This window comes from Danio rerio, chromosome 5 (assembly GCF_049306965.1).
Source record: "Danio rerio strain Tuebingen ecotype United States chromosome 5, GRCz12tu, whole genome shotgun sequence".
NCBI lineage: Eukaryota > Metazoa > Chordata > Actinopteri > Cypriniformes > Danionidae > Danio > Danio rerio.
The window spans coordinates 68,027,922-68,053,318 of record NC_133180.1 but is presented as its reverse complement, the minus strand read 5'-3'; the positions used below and the strand labels follow the sequence as shown (position 1 = coordinate 68,053,318).

Genomic DNA, 25,397 nt, shown 5'->3' with positions numbered 1-25,397 from the left:
TATAACAGATTTATCAGTTATTGACATTATTTGAAAATAATTTTTAGATTAATCAGTTTATTATTAATGTTGGCACCTAAAGAATGTTATTCACATATTTTTAAATAAACAATAACTAATTAGTCCAGCAAAATAAAACATGGAAATAGAGACAAAAAATACAATAGGACAGGTTACTGTGAAATCATATTAAAATTCTCAGTTAACACTTTATTTTGATGGTCCATTTGAGAATTAGTAGACTGTATGCTTAATATCTGCTGATAATGCTCCTTCAAAAGACATTTACTGCAAATACATGTCAACTTACACTAATCCCAACCCCAACCTAACAGTATACTTATAATCTAATGAGAATTAGTTGCCATGTAGATGCAATGTAACTTAAACTCACCAAATGGACCATCAAAATAAAGTGTGACCATTTCACAGAATTAAAAGGTAGATTAAGGTACTGTCCAATACAGAAGCCCTGCTATATATAATGTATAATGAGACAAAGAGAGACAGGCTGTGCCACACATTACTATTATGATGAATCTTTCAAATCGAGCTGGAAGGAATCATAATTTATTACTCTGTCTTTACAGTGTCTTTAGAGAAACTGCAAATGGGTCAAAGCTGTAGTGTTCCCAGTTCAAAACCTCTAACCCAGAAGAGCAAACACACTTGCATGCGCACGCACGCACGCTCACAGACACACACACACACACACACGGCTTCCATGATATATGCAGGTTGCCAGATTGAAGACACTAGATGAACCACCCTGATAAGCTAATAGTTACGTTTGTAATATTTGCATTGTATGTGAATTCAAAACACTTCATGAATAAGTCACATTTTCAGCTGAGCCCAGATATATTGATAAAGTCGTCAAGACTGAAATGACATGCGCTGTTTTTTTTTCTGCCAAGGCAACCCAGGGTGCCACAATGTAATTAGGTAATCTGGAAGTGGGCGGAGTTACACAGACCAAAACAAAGACAGACATTCCAACACAGAACCCACATTTACAAAAGAGAATAACTGACGTTAGCATTGTTTTTTCAGATAAACAAGTACGTAACCTTAACTGCCAACATAAGGTGTTTTATGCTTTAAAAGTGTCTAATGCTTACAGACAGCACTTTTAATAAATATATTTTACACTCTATATTAAATAAACATATATAAATATGATTTCTTCATGGTAACCAAAAATATCTCAACAAGATCTACTGTTTAATTTGTATTTTTTATTATAATTCTCAAGAAACTTTGATGTTTGATATGCCAATTAGGGAGTAGGAAGAGTACTTTGTATTTCTCTAAGTTGTTTCTCTCTTCCTTTTAGAAACAGATTAGTAAGAGATAACATACCCGCCCGCGTATGACTGCTTTCCCACAGTGTGGATTCGGTGACCTCCCTGTTATCATTGATTTCTATGAAGTCTTTTAGCTTGGCATCAATGTATTCTCTGAATTTATCTTCCTTTAACAAATGTGGTTTGAAACACCAAGAGTAACATTGTTTAGGAAGAGAAAGATCAATTGACATAGTAAGGGAACTGATCTGAAATCAATATATTGTGATATTTGGTATCATTAACTTGTGAAATTAGCCGAGAATCAATCAAAAAGTAGTCTATTCTGCTGTAGGATTTATGAACGTGTGAGTAATAGGAATAGTCTCTATCAATAGGATGCTGGATTCTCCAACTACTGGATAATTTGTGTAGTAATATGTTTTGAATATCAAGCAAGGTCATACCAAAATAAATGTTGTTTCCGATTTTGTCATATTTAGCTCTATTTTTGGTTCAAACTGGTCCATAGAATAAGGTTAAGTAGTTTTAGACACAATCACTATGTTTACATGGACATCAGTAATCTAATTACTGCATTTGCCATAATCTGAATAAGACTAAAATATGACTAAAGTGTTTACATGACTTGCTTTATTAATGTTCCTTTCATGTTCCCGTTTTACATGTTATAGCATGTTAAATTAACATCATGTCACCATTCGACACACGTGTCCTCCGGCGGTTCACTTAATAACAGTTTGTGTTCGTCATGGCAGCATATGTGTTTTTTGGACATTTCATTTTAATTTCAAGTTCAACTGCAGTTAATTTCTCACAGTATGTGTGCAAACAGATGACGGCAGATACAAAATTTCAAGTGACAGGCCACCTCTGCCATTTCATTCAGCAACGTTTCATCTATGCCTCCACAACAAAACTCGGAGGTACTAGATGAGATCATAGTCATCCAAAACTCTCTTGCTTGAGGCCAATCTCATTTGTTTGTCGTCAAACAGCTCACATCTACCGTGTGTGCAGTCTGTCGCATAAAGTACTACAAACTGTAATAGCTTGATTAAGGTGTTTACATGTCTGTCCTGCACTTCAATAATGCAAGTCACAAGTCTTAATTCAATTTCTGTTTAGTTCAATTATTAAGGATTAAGGTCATCAAAAATCACTTTTTACATAGAGACTCTTAATCAGAGTATTGTCAAATACAAATTGGAGTACTGGTGTCCATGTAAACGTACTCATAGAGAGACCTTCTTGTCCTGGTTCACATTGGACACTGTGTCCTGTGACAGTCTATTTCATTTCACATAGCAGGGCAAACAGAAGACGACTCAACCATAAATAACATCCCGAGGAAAGCAGATCACGCAACTCAATATTTCCATCAAGACATTCCTGTAAACATCTTCAATCTTTTATCAGTTTTCTCTTAGATTCTTTTTCCCTTTCAGTTTGCAGTCATGGCCAATTCTTTCAGATCCCTTACAAGTTCTGCACTGAAGGAGAGCATAAATTTATCAGTACCCCACCAAAAGAGTGAGAGAAAGGTCAGTGGCTGATTCAACTCTGTGGCAAAGTAGCTCGGCAAAATTGGGACGTAGAACAGAGTTAACCACGATGAAAGGATTTGAGTCAGGCTAACAACAGTTCAAGAAACCAATTAAAACAAAAGCAAAAATAAATAAATAAAAACGTGGTAAAATCATGCAACCGCATATTTAGAAAACACTATCAGATGGGTTAAGAAGGGGGTGGGTGGGTCAGTCAGTTAGTCAGTCGACAGCAAGCTGACCTGGTGTGCGATTCCCAAACTATGACATAACTCGAAACTAAACTATCATAGTAAGATGCATCGTTTGGGAAAAGAACGATGTAGAGACAAGTGTGTCCCAAAACCCTTTTTTTTTGCCGCAGATCTATCTTTTAACCAAGTTAACTAAGTTATAACATAAAATGTCCATAATGATGCTTTAAACGGGGTGGAGTAACAACTTCTTTAAAGAAAAACTCTAAAAGATTTGTAGAAATTTTTTGCAGATTTTATTGTTTTACACGCTTACACACAATATTAGTTTTGGTAAAAACATGCACTCGTTTTCCATATTAACTGAAGCATATGTAAACGGCACATGTAATGCCTTTGTTTCCTTTACAAATATTATTAAGAACATTAAATACTCTATTTTAAAACATAAAACCTCATAAACATAAAAACTGCTAACACGTATTTTAATCTCATATATAAATCGCTAACAGTTGTAATTTACAGAAGGCAATTTATTAAGAAATTAAATAAATCCTACTTAATAATAATAATAATAAAATATAAATAATATTATTTATTATTATTATTATTATTATTATTATTATTATTAAAGGAGGATCTTGTTTATTTTTATTTATTTTATTTTATTTAATTTATTGTAAAAGTCAGAATGTTCTTACCAACAGGCCCATAAATACAGATACAGATTTTTTAAATAAATAACCTACTATAAACTAAAAGCACTAACGTATGCTATATATTTTGTTTTCATAAGCTTTGGAGATGTTAAGTTAATTCCACTTTTAAATAATAGGTTACATATAGCTTTCGTCATGAGCAATAGCTGCGTTCAAAATGGCATAAATAATTTTAAAGTGCACTACAAAGGAAACACAATTGTCAGTATGAAAACTTGCAACCTTAGTTGACTATTGAGGTTTTTCGGAAACGCACCGCAGGTGGGCTGAAGTGTATATAGTGTCCTCTGGTTGATTTGCGGTAGAAGAAGACTAAGATGAAATTGAGATTAACAAAAAGCCTTTACAGCGGTCTCTGGCAAATTTACTAAAAGTGAAAGCAGATGTACCTCCGATTATATATTTCGCTATCCCGAGAAATGTAGACCTGGGTACATATCTGCAATGAGCCTAGGTTAAGTAACACCATAATAATATTACGCAGTGTTGTTATTTGGCTGAGAACCTTATTCAGGTTCTGTGTATTATCATTGCAGCAGCTGCAGTCATGGTGCAGCAAAGTTCATTGAGTATTACGCTGGAATGAGAGTTCCTAGCCATATTGGCCTAGTAATATAGTCAGTAATATAATCATAGAATGTCAAAACTAAAATGAAGATCATCATTTTAATTATAAGCTAGATGCTAATAGTCTATTCCGATTCAATGATTTATGCTAAGCTAAAAATGCTCCTGCTAGACTCGGAGATCAGCTGAATGGATCAAAAAATTGGTAAAACTCTTCTGACTTGCAAAAATAACCCATTCCCAAAAAAGTCGAGTGTTCTTTTCAGTTTAGTCTAGTTTGCTTCGAAGCAAATTACCTCTGCAAAGCATGTATATATCATCGCACTAACAACTGCGCACACAGAGGAATCATCGAGCGCCATAAGAGACTCTTGTTTGTTGTGAATTACTGTGAAGTTGCCATCATCACATTAAATGCAGCTCCGCCATCATTTCCTCTGCATAATACCTTTATTGTTCTCACAGGGCCATTATGCTTCGGTTCCCTCATTTCACATCAGCAAACAAACACCCTCTCTCCTGTGATCTTCGCTTCCATATTTAAGTTATAAAATAGCCCATGCTTATGAAGATGCAGAGAACAAAGTAAGCACAAGAGAGTGTAAGATTTCTTATTATGTGCACTGCTATAAAATTACACTCAGTTTGCAAAGCAGAGTGAGTTGTTTTTCTCACTCTCGAGCAAGAAATGATGTAGACAAAGCGGCAGATCCCCTGATGCTTATGAGATGGTTCATATTGCATCCGTGCAAGAGGGATTTCATATGGTTGGCAGGTTTACTGTGATTTACAAAATAATTAATATGGAGGCAAGAAACACTGGTTCGGGGGAAAGACAATATGACACATCAGCAGCGAACCAACAACAATCAGTGCAGAAGACACGCTTTTTTATGAAGAGTTTATTGAACTTTCTCAAGTCTTAAAATGTACTGACAGCAAACTTGTGCTCCAGACTGCCATGAAGGTTTGGATCTGTTTTCCTGGAAATTAAGATTATGTTCTTAATTATGTTCTTAACAAAAAAAAAATACTATAGAGGTCTAACAGGTTTTAAATTAGGGGAGGGTGAACAAGTAATGACAGAATTTAACTTTTTGGATGAAATATCCCTTTAAGAAGAAAGTCATTATACTCTCAGCGGCCACTTTATTAGGTACATATGACCAACTGCTTGTTAACACAAAGTTCTAATCAGCCAATCACTTGGCAGCAACCTAATGCATTTAGGCATGTAGACATGCTCATGGTCAAGAAAGGTGATTTACTGTAAGTGACTTTGAATGTGGCATGGGCGAGGCAGTGGCGCAGTAGGTAGTGCTGTCGCCTCACAGCAAGAAGGTTGCTGGGTCGCTGGTTCGAACGTTGGCTCAGTTGGCGTTTCTGTGTGGAGTTTGCATGTTCTCCCTGCCTTCGCGTGGGTTTCCTCCGGGTGCTCCAGTTTCCCCCACAGTCCAAAGACATGCGGCATCGATGAATTGGGTAGGCTAAATTGTCCGTAGTGTATGTGTGTGTGTGTGAATGTGTGTGTGGATGTTTCCAAGAGATGGGTTGTGGCTGGAAGGGCATCCGCTGCGTAAAAACTTACTGGATAAGTTGGCGGTTCATTCCGCTGTGGCGACCCCGGATTAATAAAGGGACTAAGTTGACAAGAAAATGAATGAATGTTGTTTGTGTCAAACGGGCTAGTCAGAGTATTTCAGAAACTGCTGATCTACTGGAATTTTCAAGCACAACCATCTCTAGGGTTTACAGAGAATGGTCTAAAAAAGAGAAAATATCCAGTGAGTGGCAGTTATGTGGGCGCAAATGCTTTGTTGATGTCAGAGGAGAATGGGCAGTTGGTTCGAGCTGATAGAAAGGCAACAGTAACTCAAATAATCACTCTCTACAACCGAGGTATGCAGAAGAGCATCTCTGAACCCACAAATAGTCCAACTTTGAGGTGGATGGGCTACACCAGCAGAAGACCACACCGGGTGCCAGTCCTGTCATCTAAGAACAGGAAACAGGAGGCTACAATTCACACAGGCTCACCAAAATTGAACAATAGAACATTAGAAAATTATTGCCTGGTCTGAATCTCCATTTTAGTTGCGACATTTGGATGGTAGGGTCCAAATGAACTATCTGTTTATTAGCTGCTACTACAGCAAGGGAGTTCTAACTGAGCTCAAACTCCCCTCTCACCTAGCAAACGTGAGGGAGCCCCAGGCTCGAAGATCTTATGAGCTCAGGGCTCTCTCCTGGCACAGCATGCCAAACAAGCTTTATAATTAATTATCAGATAAGTGTGAATTCTTGAAATTGTACAAATGAGATCGCACAAATTCAACCAAATTAGACACTACATCAAAAAGTTACTAATTGCAATGTGATAGAGTTCAAAAATTTCCATGAAGTAGAGTTTTTTGTCTTTCATAAGTTCCAACAAGGGCAGCACAGTGGCTCAGTGGTTAGCACTGCTGCCGCACAGCAAGAAGGTCGCTGGTTTAAGTACCAGCTGGGCCAGTTGGCATTTCTGTGTGGGGAGAGTTTGCGGTTAATTCTGCTGTGGCAACCTCTGAAATAGAGACTAACCCAAAAGAAAAATGCATGAATGAGTGAAGTTACAACAGTTAAGAGTGCAAGCCTTTCCAGAAAAAAACCTAGGAGCAAATTCAAAACCCCTGCAAGTTGTTTAAATCCCCCCTGAGGTACACCAACCCCAGAATGAGAATCATTGAGTCGGAGCGCTATAATTATATCTGTTTTGGGGTGTATTTTGGTTTGACAGTCTGACTGGCAGAAAATGATATCAGCGCACACTTTAAAAGCAATGATGAGGGAAAGATTCCCAATAAGCAAAGCAGCCCATAAAATATTTAAAAAATCATCAGCAACACGTCTTTTGACTTTAAAGGATTATTAATTTTCAAACTTCCTCCAAGTAGAGCCAAAATAAAAGAGAAGGAAAACTTTCTTCAAAGGAGCCATACGGCGAACACTTGAAGTATGAAAACCTGCAGAAAGCCTGTTGTTTCTGAGCACACAGCATGTTTGTTTGCAGGATTGTCAGGTTGGAAAGAAGGCATCTTTCAGCATGGATGTTGATTACCAGTGTCTTACGCTTGAAAAAACAGATGCTTCAAATGACGGTCTGAGAACATCAATGTTATGGTCTGTGCCCTTTTGCATTCTCCATTACTACAGGAGTTTTATGGAAACATCATTACTTCCTGATTAGAACAGGGAAATATATCAACGTGAGCCACTTATTCGCTTGCTGTTCAAATTATTTAAGGTTTCTCCGTAATGCAGAGCCTAACGGTTCAATTAAAACAAGCATTTAAACGTACACTATTCCCATATCCAATAAAACCTTCCAAGGCCTCAAGAATATCAAGAGCACACTAGAAATCAATGCTCCCGATATATACACGTCCCTGGCATATAAACATAATATTTATTTAGCTTGAGTGCTTGCTTGTAGGATGGTAGGATTGTTTATTGAAGTATCCGCCTGCTGAACGAAGGCCAGCATGTGGACCCCTGAACCGCTGACCTGTGTTAAAGGGCTGTAATTGTCTTTTACTGTGGCCACTAAATCTCTGAGTGCCCTCGCCGTGCCATCGCAACATTCTGTCGCCTGGCAACCGGCGTCGAGAGCAAACACTTCTTTCTTTATTTATTAATTTCGCTTTTGTGATTGATGCGCTCGGCTACAAAGTGCTTTCAGACGGATGGGCTGCTCAGGTTCAACATTCTCCACGTTCACAAAATATCTGCATAATCACAGTGCTTATACTGTGGGAAATGTCTGGGAAATAGCGACTGAAATCCTGAATTGTATTTGCTTGGCATGTAGAATAATGGGTTTTTTTGTAAGAAAACCCAGCTTCTTGAAGGTGTCAGTCTGAGCCAAGTCTTTTTTTTGGTTCAATCTGGCAATCATACTGTCATTGACTGGCCCAAAAATCTGACAAACCTTATAGACTACAATAGACATAAATAGTTGATGGTGAAAATAGTCTGTATTTGTCATTCATTCATTGGTTCATTTTCTTTTCGGTTTAGTCCCTTTATTAATCGCCACAGCGGAATAAAACGCCAACTTATCCAGCATATGTTTTACACAGCAGATGCCTTTCCAGCTGCAACCCATCACTGGGAAACAACCATAGACTCTTGCATTCACACACATACACCACAGCCAATTTAGCTTATTCAATTCACATATACTGCATGGCTGCGTCCGAAACCACATACTTCCATACTATATAGTATGCTAAAATCAGTATGTAAGGTGAGTAGTGTGTCTGAATTCATAAAATTTTAAAATCAGTATGCGAGAAGTACCCGGATGACCTACTACTTTTGGTGAGATTGTGAAGTGTGCATCCCACGCACTCTGCGCTATCCCATGATAACCCAAGAGAAAATTCATGAATGGGAGTGAAGCGAGGGTAGGTCATGTGATCAAAATTCCATTCATTTTGCTCACATTCATACTGTATAGAATGTAGTTTTTTAAATGGCCAAGTAGTACGCTTAAATTCGAATGCAGTACCTACTGCAGTACCTAAGTAGTAGTTTCGGACGCAGCTCATGTCTTTGGACTGTGGGGAAACCGGAACACCTGCAGAAACCCAAGCAAACACGAGGAAAACATGCAAACTCCAGACAGAAATGCCAACTGACCCAGCTGGGGCTAGAACCAGCGACCTTCTTGCTGTAAGATGATCGTGTTACACACTGCTCCACCATGACTCAATTTTTGTCATTGAAAGAGAGAAAAGAAATTAATACTGCGTATACACAAACTCGAAACAAAGTAGTGGTTCTTAAGGGCCTTCCCAGCTTTACTTCCTGTTTAACTACTGTCATATCACAATAAATGCAACAACACACCAAAAAAAAAAAAAACCCAAAAAACAATATTACTATCATCTCCATGTAATCTACATTATGCAGATGCATGTTACATGCTCAGATTTAAGACATGTGCAAGTACTTGACAAACAAAACAACGACTATTAGACCAGACCATATGTGCATAGATGTGTAGTGTTGTTTTTTAAGTGACATTGCCAACTAACTGTGCGTTCACACCGAAAGCGGTGAGAGCGTCCAAGGTTGCTCCGGTCGCCCAGGCGAAAACGCTGTCTGAGAGAGCGTCAGAATTCGCTACATTGATCTCATATGTAAAGGGGCTGTTGCAGCATATCAGTTACATTTCTGCATAAAACATGCTTTCTAGCTTGAAAATGTTGCACACTTCTTATTAGATTCATTTAAAAAGGGAAGATCAAGTTGCATGTGGTGTGGCTTTGCTCTACTTAATTATTCAATGTGTCTATATGTCTGAAATATCCTGAAGCAGCAATACTGTTTTGTACTGTTGCATGAGATTCCCGCTTTTTTTAAAGATAAATATATATAACATTAATGCACACCAGTAACTCGCCAGTAACCTATTTAATGCATGTTCCTGTAAGAAAACATTGTAAATCAAGCAACCGCAATAATCAAACCCTTGGGAACATGTGTGGTTGGAACCAAAGTTCACAGGTCTGTGTTCTCTGGACTCCTCTCAAGCGGTGGACTTCTTCATTGTGATTGCTTGCCGCCGAACCGCGTCATAGCTCATTACCATAAAGTTGACTTGATTTCAACTTTAGTGACTTCTTTCAGCGCCCTGCGCTGCTCCTCGCCGCCAACTCTCATTGAAAATAATGACTTCCGGCTACTTTGACTCTCTTGCCGCTTTCGGTGTGAGTAGGTTAATGACCTAGCATAAATAATAAAGTGTGGGTTCGTATAAATATTGTTAACAACTTTCCCAAAAGCATATGAAAAACTTTTTCAGATTGATTACATTGTTGTCATTTGATCAAATACTTGGTCAGGATGCCTAAAGCTGGAAGGTTAGATTGGAAACCATATTTCAGCCAAAAGTTATTTGCTCCCACCATACTCAAGTAAAAGTACCATAACCGAACCAAAAACTGTTACTCAAAGTATGAGTAAAAAGTAGCCCATTGAGTATTTTGCTTTGAAAAGTTGCGTCTACATGAAATTTGTGCAGGGATGTGTAAACGTAACATTCTGTACTGCATTTAGTTTTTTTAATTTAAGTCCATTTGGTGATTTTAGTCATCATACAGTAAACATCCATCATCTTCTCATCAGTGACATACAGTCTAAACCAGGGGTGTCCACACTGTCCTGGAAGGCCAGTATCCTGAAGAGTTTAGCCCCAACCCTATTCAAACACACCTGAACCAGCTAATGAAGCTCTTACTAGATACTAGAACTTCCTGGCAGGTGTGTTAAAGCAAGTTAGAGATAAACTCTTCAGGACACGGAGTTTGGACACCACTGGTCTAAACAGTCTCTGGGTAAAGATTTTGGACATCTTGAATGCTCTTATAGCTTCAAAACAGTTTGCTGCATTTACAAAACCACCCATGTCTTCAGTATAATGCAATTTACTTTCTATTTGTGATTCGATTTGACAAGAATCACAGGTCTGATTTTTCTACTTAGCCAATCCCGATAGGCGAGCAAAAATGGAGTTGTGATTGGAGGTTGAAGAAAAGAGTGAAGTAAAAGTACCAATGCAGCACTAAAAATGCGCTCAAGGGAAAGTAAAAGTACACATTTTTAAAACTACTTAGTATATTCCTGAGAAAAACTACTCGATTACAGTAATTTGAGTGTTTGTAATTTGTTACTTTACACCACTGCCTCACACGAAATAATAATAAAAAAAAGTGTTTCAATAAACTGTCTTGTTATTTAATGAAGGCGTAACATGAATCTCTGCCATTCTAATTGAAACACAACCTAAACCGAGCCTCAAGTGCTTCATAGCAAGTCATATCAAATGATATCATTCCTCCTGTGCCCTGCCAAAAAATGAACAATACACTTTAAATGTGATGTTTAACAACACAACAGAATTCAGATGGGACGCCTAAAGCAGTTAGCAGAGCTCCAGAGTGTATCGCATGATATCAGAAAGAAAAACAGAAGATTTCTGCTCCTTTCTGAAGATCCCGCTGTTGTGTGCACTCAAAAAGCAAGCTATTCTTCAAAGTGAAGTGTGTGAAAGAGAGATGTTGGGCTTTTACCAGTCCAGGACAGATATTCAGAAAGCTTTGTGTACAGTATGACTCAGACAATCTCGTCTAAAGCTCAGATTAGGGGTTGTACTGACTAGGATCAGCCATGTAATAATGCTCAGCATGGTCCCGTGTAAGTGCTGGTGTGTAACAGCTGATCAGAGGTCAGATAGTAAGCCGGTCACTGACCTGCAGCCATCTGCATGTATCCAGCCAGTGTGCAGATCCTCCGCTCACAGGCTCCACTGGGCAGGAAGATAGTGATGATGGCCAGCAGGGAACTGACCGCCAGCAGAGCACATCCACCTGAACACAGCACCGCACTCGTCTGAAACAGACACACACACACACACACACATAGCGCTTACATATCAGCTCAGTCTGGGGTTCCACAGATGTATTTTTTTCTCTTTCTTTGTACTCAGATATTTTAAATTTGATCGTGTTCCCATAAAAGTTGTTGATCCAGCCAAGATTGATAGTTTTAGCAAAGCTTTTAAATAAAACCTGCACTGTACACTATAGGAAAAAAAATATCCCGTGGCAAACAACCCCCCCCCCATCCCCCCCAACCAAAATACATACAACTACACATTTTTAATTACAAATAAAAGCAATGCAGCTTTTAGCATGTGCAATTGTTCTATTTGATTTTCACAATAAAATATCACTTGTTATTGATTATTGATTCAAAATTCTGCACAGAAATAGCAAAAAAATGTCTGCTGATTCTTTCTGGTTATAAGGAATATAAATGCACTTAAACTGTGTAAATCAATATAATATATCTACATTAACAATACTTCACTTGCAAGCTGGCAAAAATGTATCCAGGGTCAGATCTGAGTCATACAGTTAAAGACAGAATTATTAGCCCTGCTTTATTAAAAAATATATATATATATTTCCCAAATGATGTTTAACAGAGCTAGGAAATGTTCACAGTATGTCTGATAATATTTTTTCTACTGGAGAAAGTCTTACTTGTTTTATTTCAGCTAAAATACAAGCAGTTTTTAAATTTTTTAAAACCATTTTAGGGACAAAATTATTAGCCCCTTATTATTAAATATTGCTAATTATATTATTTTAATTTATTTTTTTTCCCGATAGTCAACAGAACAAACCATCATTATACAATAACTTGCCTAATTACCCTAACTTGCCAAATACTAACTTGGCAAAGATAAAAATAAATCAGTTATTAGAAATGAGTTATTAAAAATATTGATGTTTAGAAATGTGTTGAAAAAAATCTTCTCCCCATTAAACATAAATTGGGGAGAAAAATAAACAGACTTCAACTGTATGTTGTGAGGATGCCCTAAATTACATAAATTTTGAACTGATATTTTTAGATAATTTTCATCTATATGTAATAAAGATACGAATCATAATCCTTTGATCTCAACTTTTGGTACAGTGGCAAAAGAAATGTACCTGTCAGCTAATCACGTAGAAATCATTTGCTTTTCTTCTTTATTGGCCAGACGCCTGATTCTTCTCAGGTGGTTAAAGAAACAAACCCGCCTTCCCACAAACTGGATATTAGCAGTGTGATTACATCTTAATGTCGAGCACCTTACGTACCCCATGCAAGGCTCTACAAAAAAAGTTTGAGGTTTAGCAGCCTTTCCTATCCTACATTGAATGCTCAGGGGTTATTATATCCTAAGTGAGAGTTTATCCACTAATTTTCTAATCTGTTTTATCTATTTTTATTTATCTATATATTTATTTAACATATTTATTTATTTTTATGTTTCTCCCTCTTCCTTTTTATGGGGTATGAGTATGTTTGTAGCTATGTACCATGTTAATTTGTTGTTAAATATGTGTGTTTAAAAATAAATAAATATTTGAATAATAAGAATACTTCACTTATATTATTTATAATAATTTAAATAAAAATGAGAAATTATGAGCAAAATCTGCTTCTCATTCACGTTTATTGCATGGGACAAAAAATAAAGTTGGCTATTTTACTAAATTTCTCCTTTTGCTCCAAAATAGATTGTTGCACAAGAGTAAATAATAGACATGTAATGATATCAAGTTTTAATGGCATGATAATTGTTGCATCATTTATATTAAGTTCAAACAACGAAAACACTCTTACATTTGAACAAACAAACAAAAAAAGTATATACAACAGTCATGACTAGGGCCAGACAGAATCTTTAGGCATTTTTTGCTATTTCTGCACAGAATATGGAAAAAAAAAATCTGTCGATTTATGCATTATGATTTTGGGTGTATCATAACTAAACACTTAATATGTTAAATAAAAATTATACATTTTAAACTGTTATTTAATGTTTACAATGCAGTTCAATTAGATCCATGTTTTTGGTAAACAAAGCTATATATATATATATACACTACAAGACAGAAGAGTATTACTTTACACACTGTACTGTGAGTAAATCTTATAAAGGTTTTCATATTTGTAGTAATCATATTTGTTTCATATTTTTCAGTAACATTACTGAAATTAATAAAAAATAAAAAAACGAATAAATACAAATTATATGCATTTACACACAACTAAATAAACAGACACAAAAAAAATCTATAGAAATCTGTGGATTTCTGCGAGCGCAAATTCAGTGTGGGCCTAGTCATGAAAGACAATTATTGCATAACATTACATACAGTAGATAATTGTGTTGTCAATATACCAGTTGTGCTTTCTTTTATAGCAAGTTATACAAAGTGACACATGCAGTATAAGCAATGTTATACTGTACATTTTTTCTATTAGATAATGTGCTCTAAAAGTAATCTAAAAACATCTGAGACATAATACTTTGTTTATTTTTTTATATTTATTACAGCAACAGCGTATTATAATAATTAATAATCTTAATAATTAGTATTATAATAAAAAAGGTTGTACTATACAAGATAAAAAAAGCAATTAGTTGATTTTACTTTAAAATAAAAAAGCGAGTAAACCAATTGCTTTAAAAGTGATTTACGTGTCCTATTTTAAAAGAAAAAAAATACAATGAGCAAGAGATTAAAAAAAAAAATCACATTACAAATTATAATTTACATCTGGAGGTTCCACGTCTGTATCACAATAGTCCTGGTGCTAAGTGATAGCACATTCATAATTTTTTTTTTCCGCTTACTATATTCATCAAAATGGACACCTGGTTAAAAACTGGCACTTTAAAGAAGTCAAGTGACAGTAGGGATGAACCATCTACATCGGCCTCTTCTAAGGTGATGTGCAGCGGCCTTGAATATATGAAATCAGAGGATAACGAATGAGGTGAAGAGGCACAGGCGGGAACAGAGAAATCCAGCGAAGATGTACTGATGAAGACAATTGAATTAGGCCTACGCTAGAGTGAGAAAATGTCAAGTAAGAAAACTAAATATAGCGACAGTTCCATTGGTTTCGGGTTTACATGGATTGGAGTTGCAATAAATCTAAATCCACAATGTGTAGTCTGTGGTGAGGTTTTAGCTACTAGTCTTAAGCCCTCTTTAAGTCTTAAGCCCTCGTATATGGTCCGGCACTTACAAACAAGACACAGCCACTCAAAAGACATGCCTGTAAGTTGTTGTTTTTTCAAGGAAGATTGGAGGAACTGCAGAAGAAGAAAAAAGGAGGCACAAAGGAGCAGTAGCTTCCATCAAAAAAGTTGCACCATCGGTTTCCTGGGTGCACTGCAGCATCCACCAAGAAGCTCTAGCGATGAAAAATATGCCAAAATGAGAAACTTTTGTCTGTATTTAATGATGCTGTGAAAATTGTGAGCTTCATAAAAGCTCTTCCATTAAATTCACGTATTTTATTATTTTTGTTTTAATCATGTACACAGAAAATGTGTATTTAGTTATTGTGGTTAAAAATGTGGAGTTTAATCTGATAAAGGGGTGCCTGACAGGTGTCAAATATTAAAAAGGAGTGTACACAGCAAAAAAAAAAAAAAAAAAAAAAAAAAAAAAAATGGGAACCACTGTGTTAGAGGGATAGTTCACCCAAAACTGAACATTGTCATCATTTGCTCGCCCTTCACTTGATACAAACCTGTTTGATTTTCTTTTTTTCTGTCGAACACAAAAAAAAGTTATTTTGAAAAATGTTGAAAACCTGTAACCATTGACTACCATAGCATTTGGTTTTCCTACTAGGGAAGTCAATGGTTACAGTTCTCTAATAGTTTTACAAATGTTCATTTTGGAAAAGGAAAAACATAAAGGAATGAAAAAGCTTGACAGTGAGCAAACAGAGAGTAAACTTTCATTTTTGGGTGAACTATACCTTTAAGTTAACAATTACAATGGCTTTATTCACCTAAAAATAAAAATAAAAATAAAATCAACTTCTCATTTTTAAGGAAATAGGTTTAGTTATAGGTTAAAGTAACTAAGTGCTTTTTATAGTGTACCTTAACTAATTAATGTCAAGCATATAATAAACAAAAAGCAGACACAGTCAAACATTCATGTGTGAGCTGCAGGTAGAAATATAAGGTGTAAAATCAATCAATTTCTGCTAAGTGCTGCTCAGTGGGATCAATCTAGTAAAGTCCTGAGTACTGATCCTCTAATTTACCACCTTCATCAAATCAAACGCTTCATCAGTCAACAGACACAACACAACAAATGCCCAAGCAAAAAAATTCTGTCATGATTTAGCCTACTCCCTCTTCACTTGTTCTCAACCTGTTTGAGACTCTTATTCTGTTGAACACAAAGCAAACTGTTTTTGTCACTAATATGGATGTCAATGGTGTCTTCTTCCTAACATTCTTCACAATATTATTTTGTGTTCAACAGAAAAAAAAAACAATCATAAAAGTTTAGAATTACTTGAGTGTGAGTAAATGGTTTAAAATGTTCATTTTTGGTGAACTATCCCTTTAAGTGTCCTTTTAACCTAATATTTTAAGAGCTTGATTTGCCATCTCTGAAAGCAAAATATGGAGGATTCATAACAGAGACGGGCAATTGATCTGGCTCTGATATAATCCATGTACGCCTGTGAGGACACACTCATATCATGCATTATTGATATGTGGACACATAGATTTGGGTGGTCCAGTAACTGTAGCTTAAAGCTTGAATGATGCATGATGAAAAAAATATTTTCAAATAAGCCTTAGGCTTGAAAATGGTAGTATTTCTTTTAACAAACTTTCATTAAACAGTACATAAAAAAGACTAATTTAAGGTGGAGAAGCCCCAAAAATAACTGCACACAAATTAAGTGCATGATATCAGCCAGAGAGCATACATATACTGGAGATCAAAATTACAAATTGATTTACAAAGACTTAATTGATACAAATTATTATTACATTGAATTACATTTTAGCAAGTGTCTCTAAAATTATCTATAAAAAAATATATAGGACAAAGAAAAATATTATTTAATTTAAACTCTTCGATATAAAAACTTGTTGAAAAAAAATAAATATATTTTAAACATATTTTTGTCTCTTTTTCTTTTCATTATTAAACAATTGTATTTGTATTGCTTAAAGGTGATATATTAACCAAACCTCTTCTGCTGAGTGTGATACACTTTTCATACTAATGAAGCATTTTTGCTGATAGAAATGCAAAGGCTCGACTGTCTAAAATGAATTTGAGCTTGGCGAATTCTTGGCGATTTCTGTGAGCAGAAATATGTTGAAACTGAACACAGAATGTGCAGTTGAGAAGTCTTATGCTTTTAATGTTGGGCAGAGAATTCGTAGAAAAAGTGGATGCAGGTGTTAGTGCGACCAATAGAGGACTGGAGAATGATTGACAAGTAACAAATTTCACTAAACTCCACCTGTTAATATCAGCTGCCTATAAAAGTTGAAGTCAGGAAATAAAAGTTATTGCGCACCTCCTGAATGTAAGTCTTGCATTGCATTGAGGATAACAAAATTATTCATTTGTATCCAATAAATTACTAATATTTGACAGTAAAGAAAAACCTCTGCTGACCTTTTTTTATTGAACACGCATGGAACAGATTAATTATTACAACAGCCTAAAATATAATATTAACATTATTATACAGTTGAATTCAGAATTATTAGCCCCCTGAATTACTATCCCGCCTGTTTATTTTTTATTTTTATTTTTTAACTGCTTTTATTCTAGCCAAAATAAAACAAATAAGACTTTCTCCAGAAAAAAATATATTATCAGACATACTGTGAAAATGTCCTTGCTCAGTTGAACATCATTTGGGGAATATTTAAAAAAGAAAAAAAATCAAAGGGTGGCTAATAATTCTGACCTCAGCTGTATCATTGGTCAACATATTCGATAATATCAAAATGGCTAATAGACATTTAAAACAGTGGTGAATTATGGTTAATTTCCCATTTAACTATGTCAGTTTCCACCAAAATATATGCCTTAATTGAAAATTTCTGACCTGTACAATTTAATCATAGTGGCAATATTTTAAATAAATAAATAAATCTCAGAAAACACATTTCTAAAGGTATTGTTGACTTGAAACTGACCCTGTTAGTTTGGTAACACTCAAAGAAATCCATATATGCAAACCAAACAACACTAATTAGTTTACAAATGAAGTTATACAAAACAAAAAAAGTATTGAACACATGAAGAAAGGGAGATGTAGAAAGGTAGTGAAAGGCCAAACAGCAGCTAAAATCTCTCAGCAGTTACTCAGCAACCCTCTGCCCTTCGTTATTGTAAATTATTATCACCTGCTTCAGTCCAACATCTACATTAGCAGGATGATGAAGATGAAACCAGGGTGAACATTTCAGCAAGACAATGATCCAAAATACAGCAAAGAACACTCTCAAATGCTTTCAGAGACAGAAAATCAAGCTGTAGAATGGCCCAGCCAATCACCTGATCTGAATCCAATAGAGAAAACAAAATAATGATCAGATTTTATAGACAAGACCCACAAAACCATCAAGACTTTTACACTCTGTTAAAGTCTGTGAAAAACTCACACCAGAGCAATGCATGTGACTTCATTCTCCACATGAGAGACGTATTTAATCTGCCATCACCAAAAAAGCCTTTTATATAAAGTATCAAATTTCAGTAAGTCAGTACTATCTCCTTACTATCGTGTCATTATATTGTTATTACACATTTTCTCATATTTGTTTTTCTTTTGTAATGTTTTTATGTTTGCATTGTTTGGGTTTTTACCAAAATCTGGTTCAATTCCATGTCAACAGCTCCTTTAGAAATATTATTCCTAGCAAAAAAACATGACGTGTTCAATACTTATTTCCCCCGCTGTATGATGGTAGAACATTTATACTTTTCAAGCAATGTAGCTTTTCAAAGCAAAGTTCAAATGCCGATCGTCTAAAAAAAGAAAACAGGAGTTCTCTTTCTGTAAAGGTGGGTCACAGCTGACTGCTTTCAGTGAAAACATTCAGAGATTTGAAACTGAGGCTTACAGCACATAGCGGTTTCTTCTCAATGCCTCTTCATTAGATCAACTGGGCTTTTAAATACTGTTCCACACACAGAATTAGATAGCAAATAAACCATCTGCTAAAAGGCTATCTGTAAATCTCTTTCACAAGCAACACATACACAAAACAAATGCAGTTTTAGGACTGTTGTCACATCAGCAGTGTGTATCAGATAACACTGCAGTTGCCAAAACTATAGCGAGTTCATTTCCATTCAGTCCTAATGGCGAAGACATTAATGGCAAGAACAAACCCTAATGAAGACGAGATGGCAGATTTATAGGTGGCATCTGAAAGCACTGTTAGTAATGATAACATTTGTGGTAATTATGACTGTTTGGGTTTGATGACAACATTACAGCATCTCTGACATTAATGACGAGCTGAAATTTGAAAGAGGAAAAAAGAAAAGAGGTAATATCAGAAACCGAAGAAGTGGAGCGTTGCAGACACTCGGCAGAAACATATTTCCCTTCAAACAGAACTCATTCCCCTTTAAATGGTATTCATATATTCAGAGAAACGCCTAGTTTTCTCTGCGCCATCTCTTGATCTTGCCATCTTTGAAGCCTTTAGATGAAATGAGCTTTTGCATACTTGTGCTGTCCAACATTACCGCGTTTCATTACAACTAATAGAGACATATTAGTGCAGCATCAGATCAGATCCAGAACTAAATGGCGTTCTGGAAAATCATAAATAGGCGGTGTATGACAGGAATGTTGATGATGCTCATAAGTTAAACATGCAGTTTGCATATTTCATCCCTAATGTATGTACACTCCACGTATGGCTAGGAAAAGGAAATGCACTTCCTTAGGTCAATACTAATTAGTAGAGCTTGCCAAGAGTGCTGTAACTCCCCTAAATGATTTTTCATCTACTGAATTACAAAATGGCGCACAAAAGAAGATACACTGTAAAACAGAATGCTGGGTTCCACACGATTCCTTCATGTTGTTCCAACACAAATTGAAAAAATTAACTTAACTTGTTTTTGCTCATTTAAGTGGATTGAACACAACTATTAAGCTGTCCCCCAAACTCAAAAATTGTGTTTATTTAGATAGCTAGCCACAGTCATTTCACCCTGCAGCCCATAACCGGCTACTTACTGAAGCTAGGCAGGGCTGAGCCTGGTCAGTACCTGGATGGGAGACCACATGGGAAAACTACACTAGATTGCTGAAGGAAGTGGTGTTACTGAGGGCAGCAGGGGGCACTCAACCTGCGCTCTGTGCGAGTCCTGATCCCCTAGTAAAGTGAAGGGGACAATATACTGACCTAGATAGGGTGTCTGACTCTTGTTTGAAAGTAATGTTGATCTAAATTAAGTGTACATGGGAAACCATGAGCTTGGCTAAATCAAAATTATTATAGAGAACAGTAGTTATATTTATAATAATGTCCTTGACCTCTGATTAGAAATAAGATTACCTTTAAGGGTGTACATCTATCAAAAAATATCAAAAGTACTTTAGAATGAGCAAGCATATAAGCGGCCATCTAAAAGTATAAATCAATTACCTCCGTTTAATAATCAAGACTGACAAGAAAGTGTGTCCGTGAGGGTTGAAACCAGCCGAGCCAATTCCTCTGAGCGACATGAGTATCTGACTGAACAAATGCAATAGTTACGAGTAAAGACAAAAGGTTCAAACATTCATCTCTATTATATATTGATATAATCTTCTTAATGTTTTATGATTGGAGTCAGATAAAACGGAAGATACATATATTAATATTCTCAACCACCTCATATTAAAATTGGAGTCAGATATCACTTAAAGTTAAACTGAAACAACATTGTGCACTGGAAAGGCCGAACACACAGTGAACTTTCATTCACTAGTGGACACCTTCGTTAAGCCAACTGGGTGGACCTTTCACTGTCAGTGAGCACCGTCTTTTTAGATAAGACATTGAACCAAGGTCCAGACTCTCTGTGGTCGTTAAAAATCCCATGGCACTTCTCAAAAAGAGTAAGGGTGTAACTTCAGTGTCCTGGCCAAATTCCCTCCATCGACCCATCATTTTATGGCACAACACCAAATAAATTCTAAAAAATAACTTAAAGGTATCTATGATTTCTAATCGAATAAGTTTGCCTCAACATTTCTGGTGTGGTCAGTTTGCTCGGTAGCTTAAATAGTACAGTGTTGTACTTGTGATGCAGAGCACTCGGGTTCAGTCGGGTGAAGCACACTTCCACAAAAGAGATAAAAGCAAAGTTAAAGCAAGTATGCATTGCCACAGTGCATGTTTCTGATAAGTTTTTTTTTTTTTTTTCAAAACTATTGATTGAGTTTGGGAAAGAGTTTAAGTTAGTAGTTATAGACGTGTACAAGAATGATGCGTTTCATAACAAAACTAACCATAAATAGCATATTTCAGATTTGCCCAAATTTAGACAGTGCCCACTAGTGGATTTGTCATGTCAATCGTGCAATGAAACGTACCAGGAGCAACATAATTTACATTTCACAAAAATGTAGCATGTTGAAGTCAAAATTATTTGCCGTCCTGTCAATTCTCTTTTCTTTTTCAAATATTTCCCATGTGACGTTTATCAGAGCAAGGAATTTTTCACAGTATTTCCTATAATATTTATTCTTCTGGAGAAAGTCTTTTTTGTTTCATTTCGGCTAGAATTGAAGCAGTTTTTTATTTTTTTCAAAAAACATTTTAAGATCAATATTATTAGACCCTTTAAGCAATATTTATAGCAATTACCTACACAACTGTAACAATCACCAGCGATTGTAACTCCTAAGATCGCTGGATCTCATTCACAATAACCATGGACTACAAATCTGACATTTCTGGACTACATTTTCATACATGCACTCTGCTCACAGACACGCATGCTTCCTTATTTAGACTGATTACACTCACACCACCTGAGGATTGTCAAAGACTGATTACTCAGACTATTTAAGCAGCACACACACTCACTCCAATTGCAGAGTCTTGTTAGCTGTAAAGTGACATTACAACGCATTATCCTTGTCTTGTTTTCCCATGTTTTGACCTTAACTTTGTTAGCCTTTTCGTTCCTGTCTTCCGTCTGCCTCTTGACCTCTCGCCTGATACTTTTGACTACGATTTTGGACTGCCTTTATACATCTGTTTGCACCTGACCATTGCTTTCCTGACTACTCCAATAAACCTGCACGTGGATCCTAACTCAGTTGTCTCTGTCACTCCCCGTGTTACAACACCAAACCATCATTATACAATGACTTGCCTAATTAACCCTAACTTGCCGAACTAACCGTTTAAATGGCACTTTAAACTGAATACTAGTATCTTGAAATATATAATAAAATATTATGTACTGTCATCATGGCAAAGATAAAAGAAATCAGTTATTAGAAATCAGTTATTAAAACTATTATGTTTAGAAACGTGTTGGGGAAAAAGTCTTCTTTCCGTCAAACAGAAACTGAGAAAAAAATATACATGGGGGCTAATAATTCTGACTTCATCGGTCTATCGATCCTGGGCTGCAAAATAAAGACAGAAGCGAGTCCAGATAAGAGGTGATGTAAGCAGTGAGTCTCACCTTTTGAAATGTTAATACCTAGCTTAACCGTTTACATTCATACCCATTTTGTTTCGACAAAAACTGAATTAGTTATGCACTGATGCTATTTGTACAATATTTTGTTCAAATAATTCATGCGCACGTCAGCTTCAGCAGATATAGTACTGTGTTGCACAGACTAATTTTGTGGATTCCTCAAAGACCTTACTGTATCAGCACACTGCCCAGAATTCAATCATCCTTAATTAGCTTGACATTTCAGGTCTGGCATCTGCCACAACTCCTAAGCACAATAATTATACTCTACTATGTGCCTATGCTCGGCACTAAAATATAAAAATGTGCCATATATTGTATTTCTGAAACATCATCATATGCACGTTATGTTCACAAAACACCTGCAATACTTTCCATAGCTCAAGTTGCTGTTCATTTTCAAGAAAACGTGCTCCTTAAAGCGCTGCCTCTTTCAGAGAGCAGCTTCCTAAATAGATGCTAATTATTTGCCTCTATATACACTGCAGAGAGTAAACAGAACTGCAGAGGAAGTGCGTTGTGGAGGAGAGAGGTCACGCTATGATGGAAACCAATTTCTGGGTAACTAGATGAAAAGAAAACAAAATGGAGAAAATTACTCTAAGAAACACAGGCGTGCTGTCAAACGCATCGCATGATGTACTTCACAAATATTCAGAGTTGCGTGCTAATTTAGGACAAGTCAAGGAAAAGTGGATGTAAATTATGTAGGGCACAGAGAGATAAACATCTGTACATTACTAAACGCAGTAGTTTGGCACATTAATAGCAAAGAAACTTGAAAGAAAAGGTGCTGCTTATTTTTCAACGGCCTTGAATCTGGAACTAGTTTTTTAAATTCTAATTAACTACAAAAGAAAAAAAAAAAACACTATATTGTATGCCTTGATCCAAGCTAACCAGCTCTCAGATGGATCTCACAACATTACAACCATTTTTTAATATTTTAAAAAAATATTAAAATATTTTTTAATAAATTTTCCTGAAAGCAAAGAAGGTCAATGTGCTCCAGGATTGGCCAGCCCAGTCACCAGACTTGAACATTATTGAGCATGTCTGTGGTAAGATGAATCGTGATGAACTCTACAAGTCCTGCAAAAACGCTTTCTTTGCCATTCCAGATGACTTAATTAAAAAGTTATCTGAGTCATTGCAGAGATGTATGGATGCAGTCCTCCAAGCTTATGGGAGTCATACACAATATTAACTCTTTTTCCACTCCACCATGACTTTATATTCTATAGTCTACAATATCTCTTTTAAGTGACAAGACTTTTGTCTAAGCAAAGTCAGACCTTACTGTCTTAATTAAATAATTAAATATCAAGGCATGATTATATTCTATTTTGGTAAAATAAGTGTAATCTAGAGGCATTTGCCTTTTATAAAAGCCACTTCTAATGCCAAATGACCAACTAGATGTCAAGTTATTATTTGCTGTTCCTAAAACTTGGACGTCTATGTTTACTTATTTCAAATGTTTATCAGTATCTTTCTTCTGTTAAACACAAAGGAAGATATTTTGAAGAAAGCTGGACATCTGTTACCACTGACTTCCATAGTAGTATTTTCACATACTTTTTTGTGTTAAATTACAGCTTAGAACTTAGAGATGGCAGCTTAAAGATGCCTCTCATATGTAGAATGAAGTCACATGCATTGATCAGGTGTGATTTTTTTCACAGACTTATAAAATCTTAATAGTTCTGTGGGTCTCATCTATAAAATCTGATCTTTATTTTGTATTTTCTTTTGGGTTAAGTCAGGTGATTGGCTGGGCCATTCTACAGCTTGATATTCTTTTCCTAAAACCCTTTGAGAGTTTCCTTTGTTGTGTTTTGGATCGTTGTCTTGCTGAAACGTCCACCCTGGATTCATCTTCAATATCCTGCTAATGTAGATGTTGGACTGAAGCAGCGGATATTCATTTACACTGATGAAGGGCAGGGAGTTGCTGAATAACTACTGAGAGATTTTAGCTACTGTCTAGGCTTTCACCTCCCTTTCTTTATGTGTTCAATACTTACACATCACTTAATTTGTAAACAAATTGGATTTGTTTTCTTTTCATATATGTCTTTCTTTGGTTGTTATCAACATCTGGTGAAAATTTCAAGTCAACAGCACCTTTAGAAATCTGTTTTCTGAGAAAAATTGACGTTTTCAAAACTTATTTCCCCCACTGTATGTTTTCACAATATACGTTTTATTATTTTTATATATATATAATATTATCTAAAACTGAAAAAAATATTATTCTAACAGGTACATTAACAAAAATATTATATTCACGTCTTTGTATATGTTCAAAGTAAACAATTGTTTTAACCTAATTAAATTGTAAAAGGAATATTATACAGTAAAAAACAACAGTCAACTTTATTAAATGAAATGAGTGTAGTTAACTCAACATTCACTAAACGTTAATTCTACTCATTTAAAAAGAGAACTCAGTGTTGAAGGTAATGAGTTAATTAAATACCTCATTACTTCAACTTAAATCGAGTAAGTTCACAGTACTCATATTGATTAGTTTTTTGTAACTCAAATTTGAGTTGCCTTATCTTATTGGGGTTTACAGTACTCAGTTGAGTTCTCTTTATTTATTGGGTTTTACTGTGCTCAAATTGATTTGTTTACACAAATGGATTAAGTTCACAGCACTCATTTGGATTAGTTGAACTTAAATGGTTTGTTGCAATCAGTTTCCTCAAATGGTTTGAGTTACCTTAACTTATTGGGTTTTAAAGTGGAAGCACAATTATAAAGTCACTTCAAAATAAAGTCTCATTAGTAAATGTTAGACCAATAAAATCAAGTGAGAAAACACTAGATTAATCACAGTTACTATGTTAATATTATTTTATTATACTATATGATTATTAATATTATATTAGTATTTTATTTATTTTTGTTATTTGTAGGCCACAAACCTGGG

The 25,397-nt window shown here is 35.6% G+C and overlaps 2 protein-coding genes across 3 annotated transcripts in view; both read right to left on the bottom strand.

The window, feature by feature from the left end:
* The window catches only part of lrwd1 (leucine-rich repeats and WD repeat domain containing 1), a 779,065-nt gene that overhangs the window by 96,858 nt on the left and 656,810 nt on the right, over positions 1–25,397 (bottom strand). The gene's annotated exons all lie outside the window — the stretch shown is intronic.
* Positions 1–25,397, bottom strand: part of lhfpl7 (LHFPL tetraspan subfamily member 7) — a 239,496-nt gene that overhangs the window by 149,386 nt on the left and 64,713 nt on the right. The window contains exon 2 of the mRNA XM_001338138.10: positions 11,630–11,768. Coding sequence (XP_001338174.3) covers positions 11,630–11,768 — 139 coding nt within the window. The remainder of the gene's footprint in view (positions 1–11,629; positions 11,769–25,397) is intronic.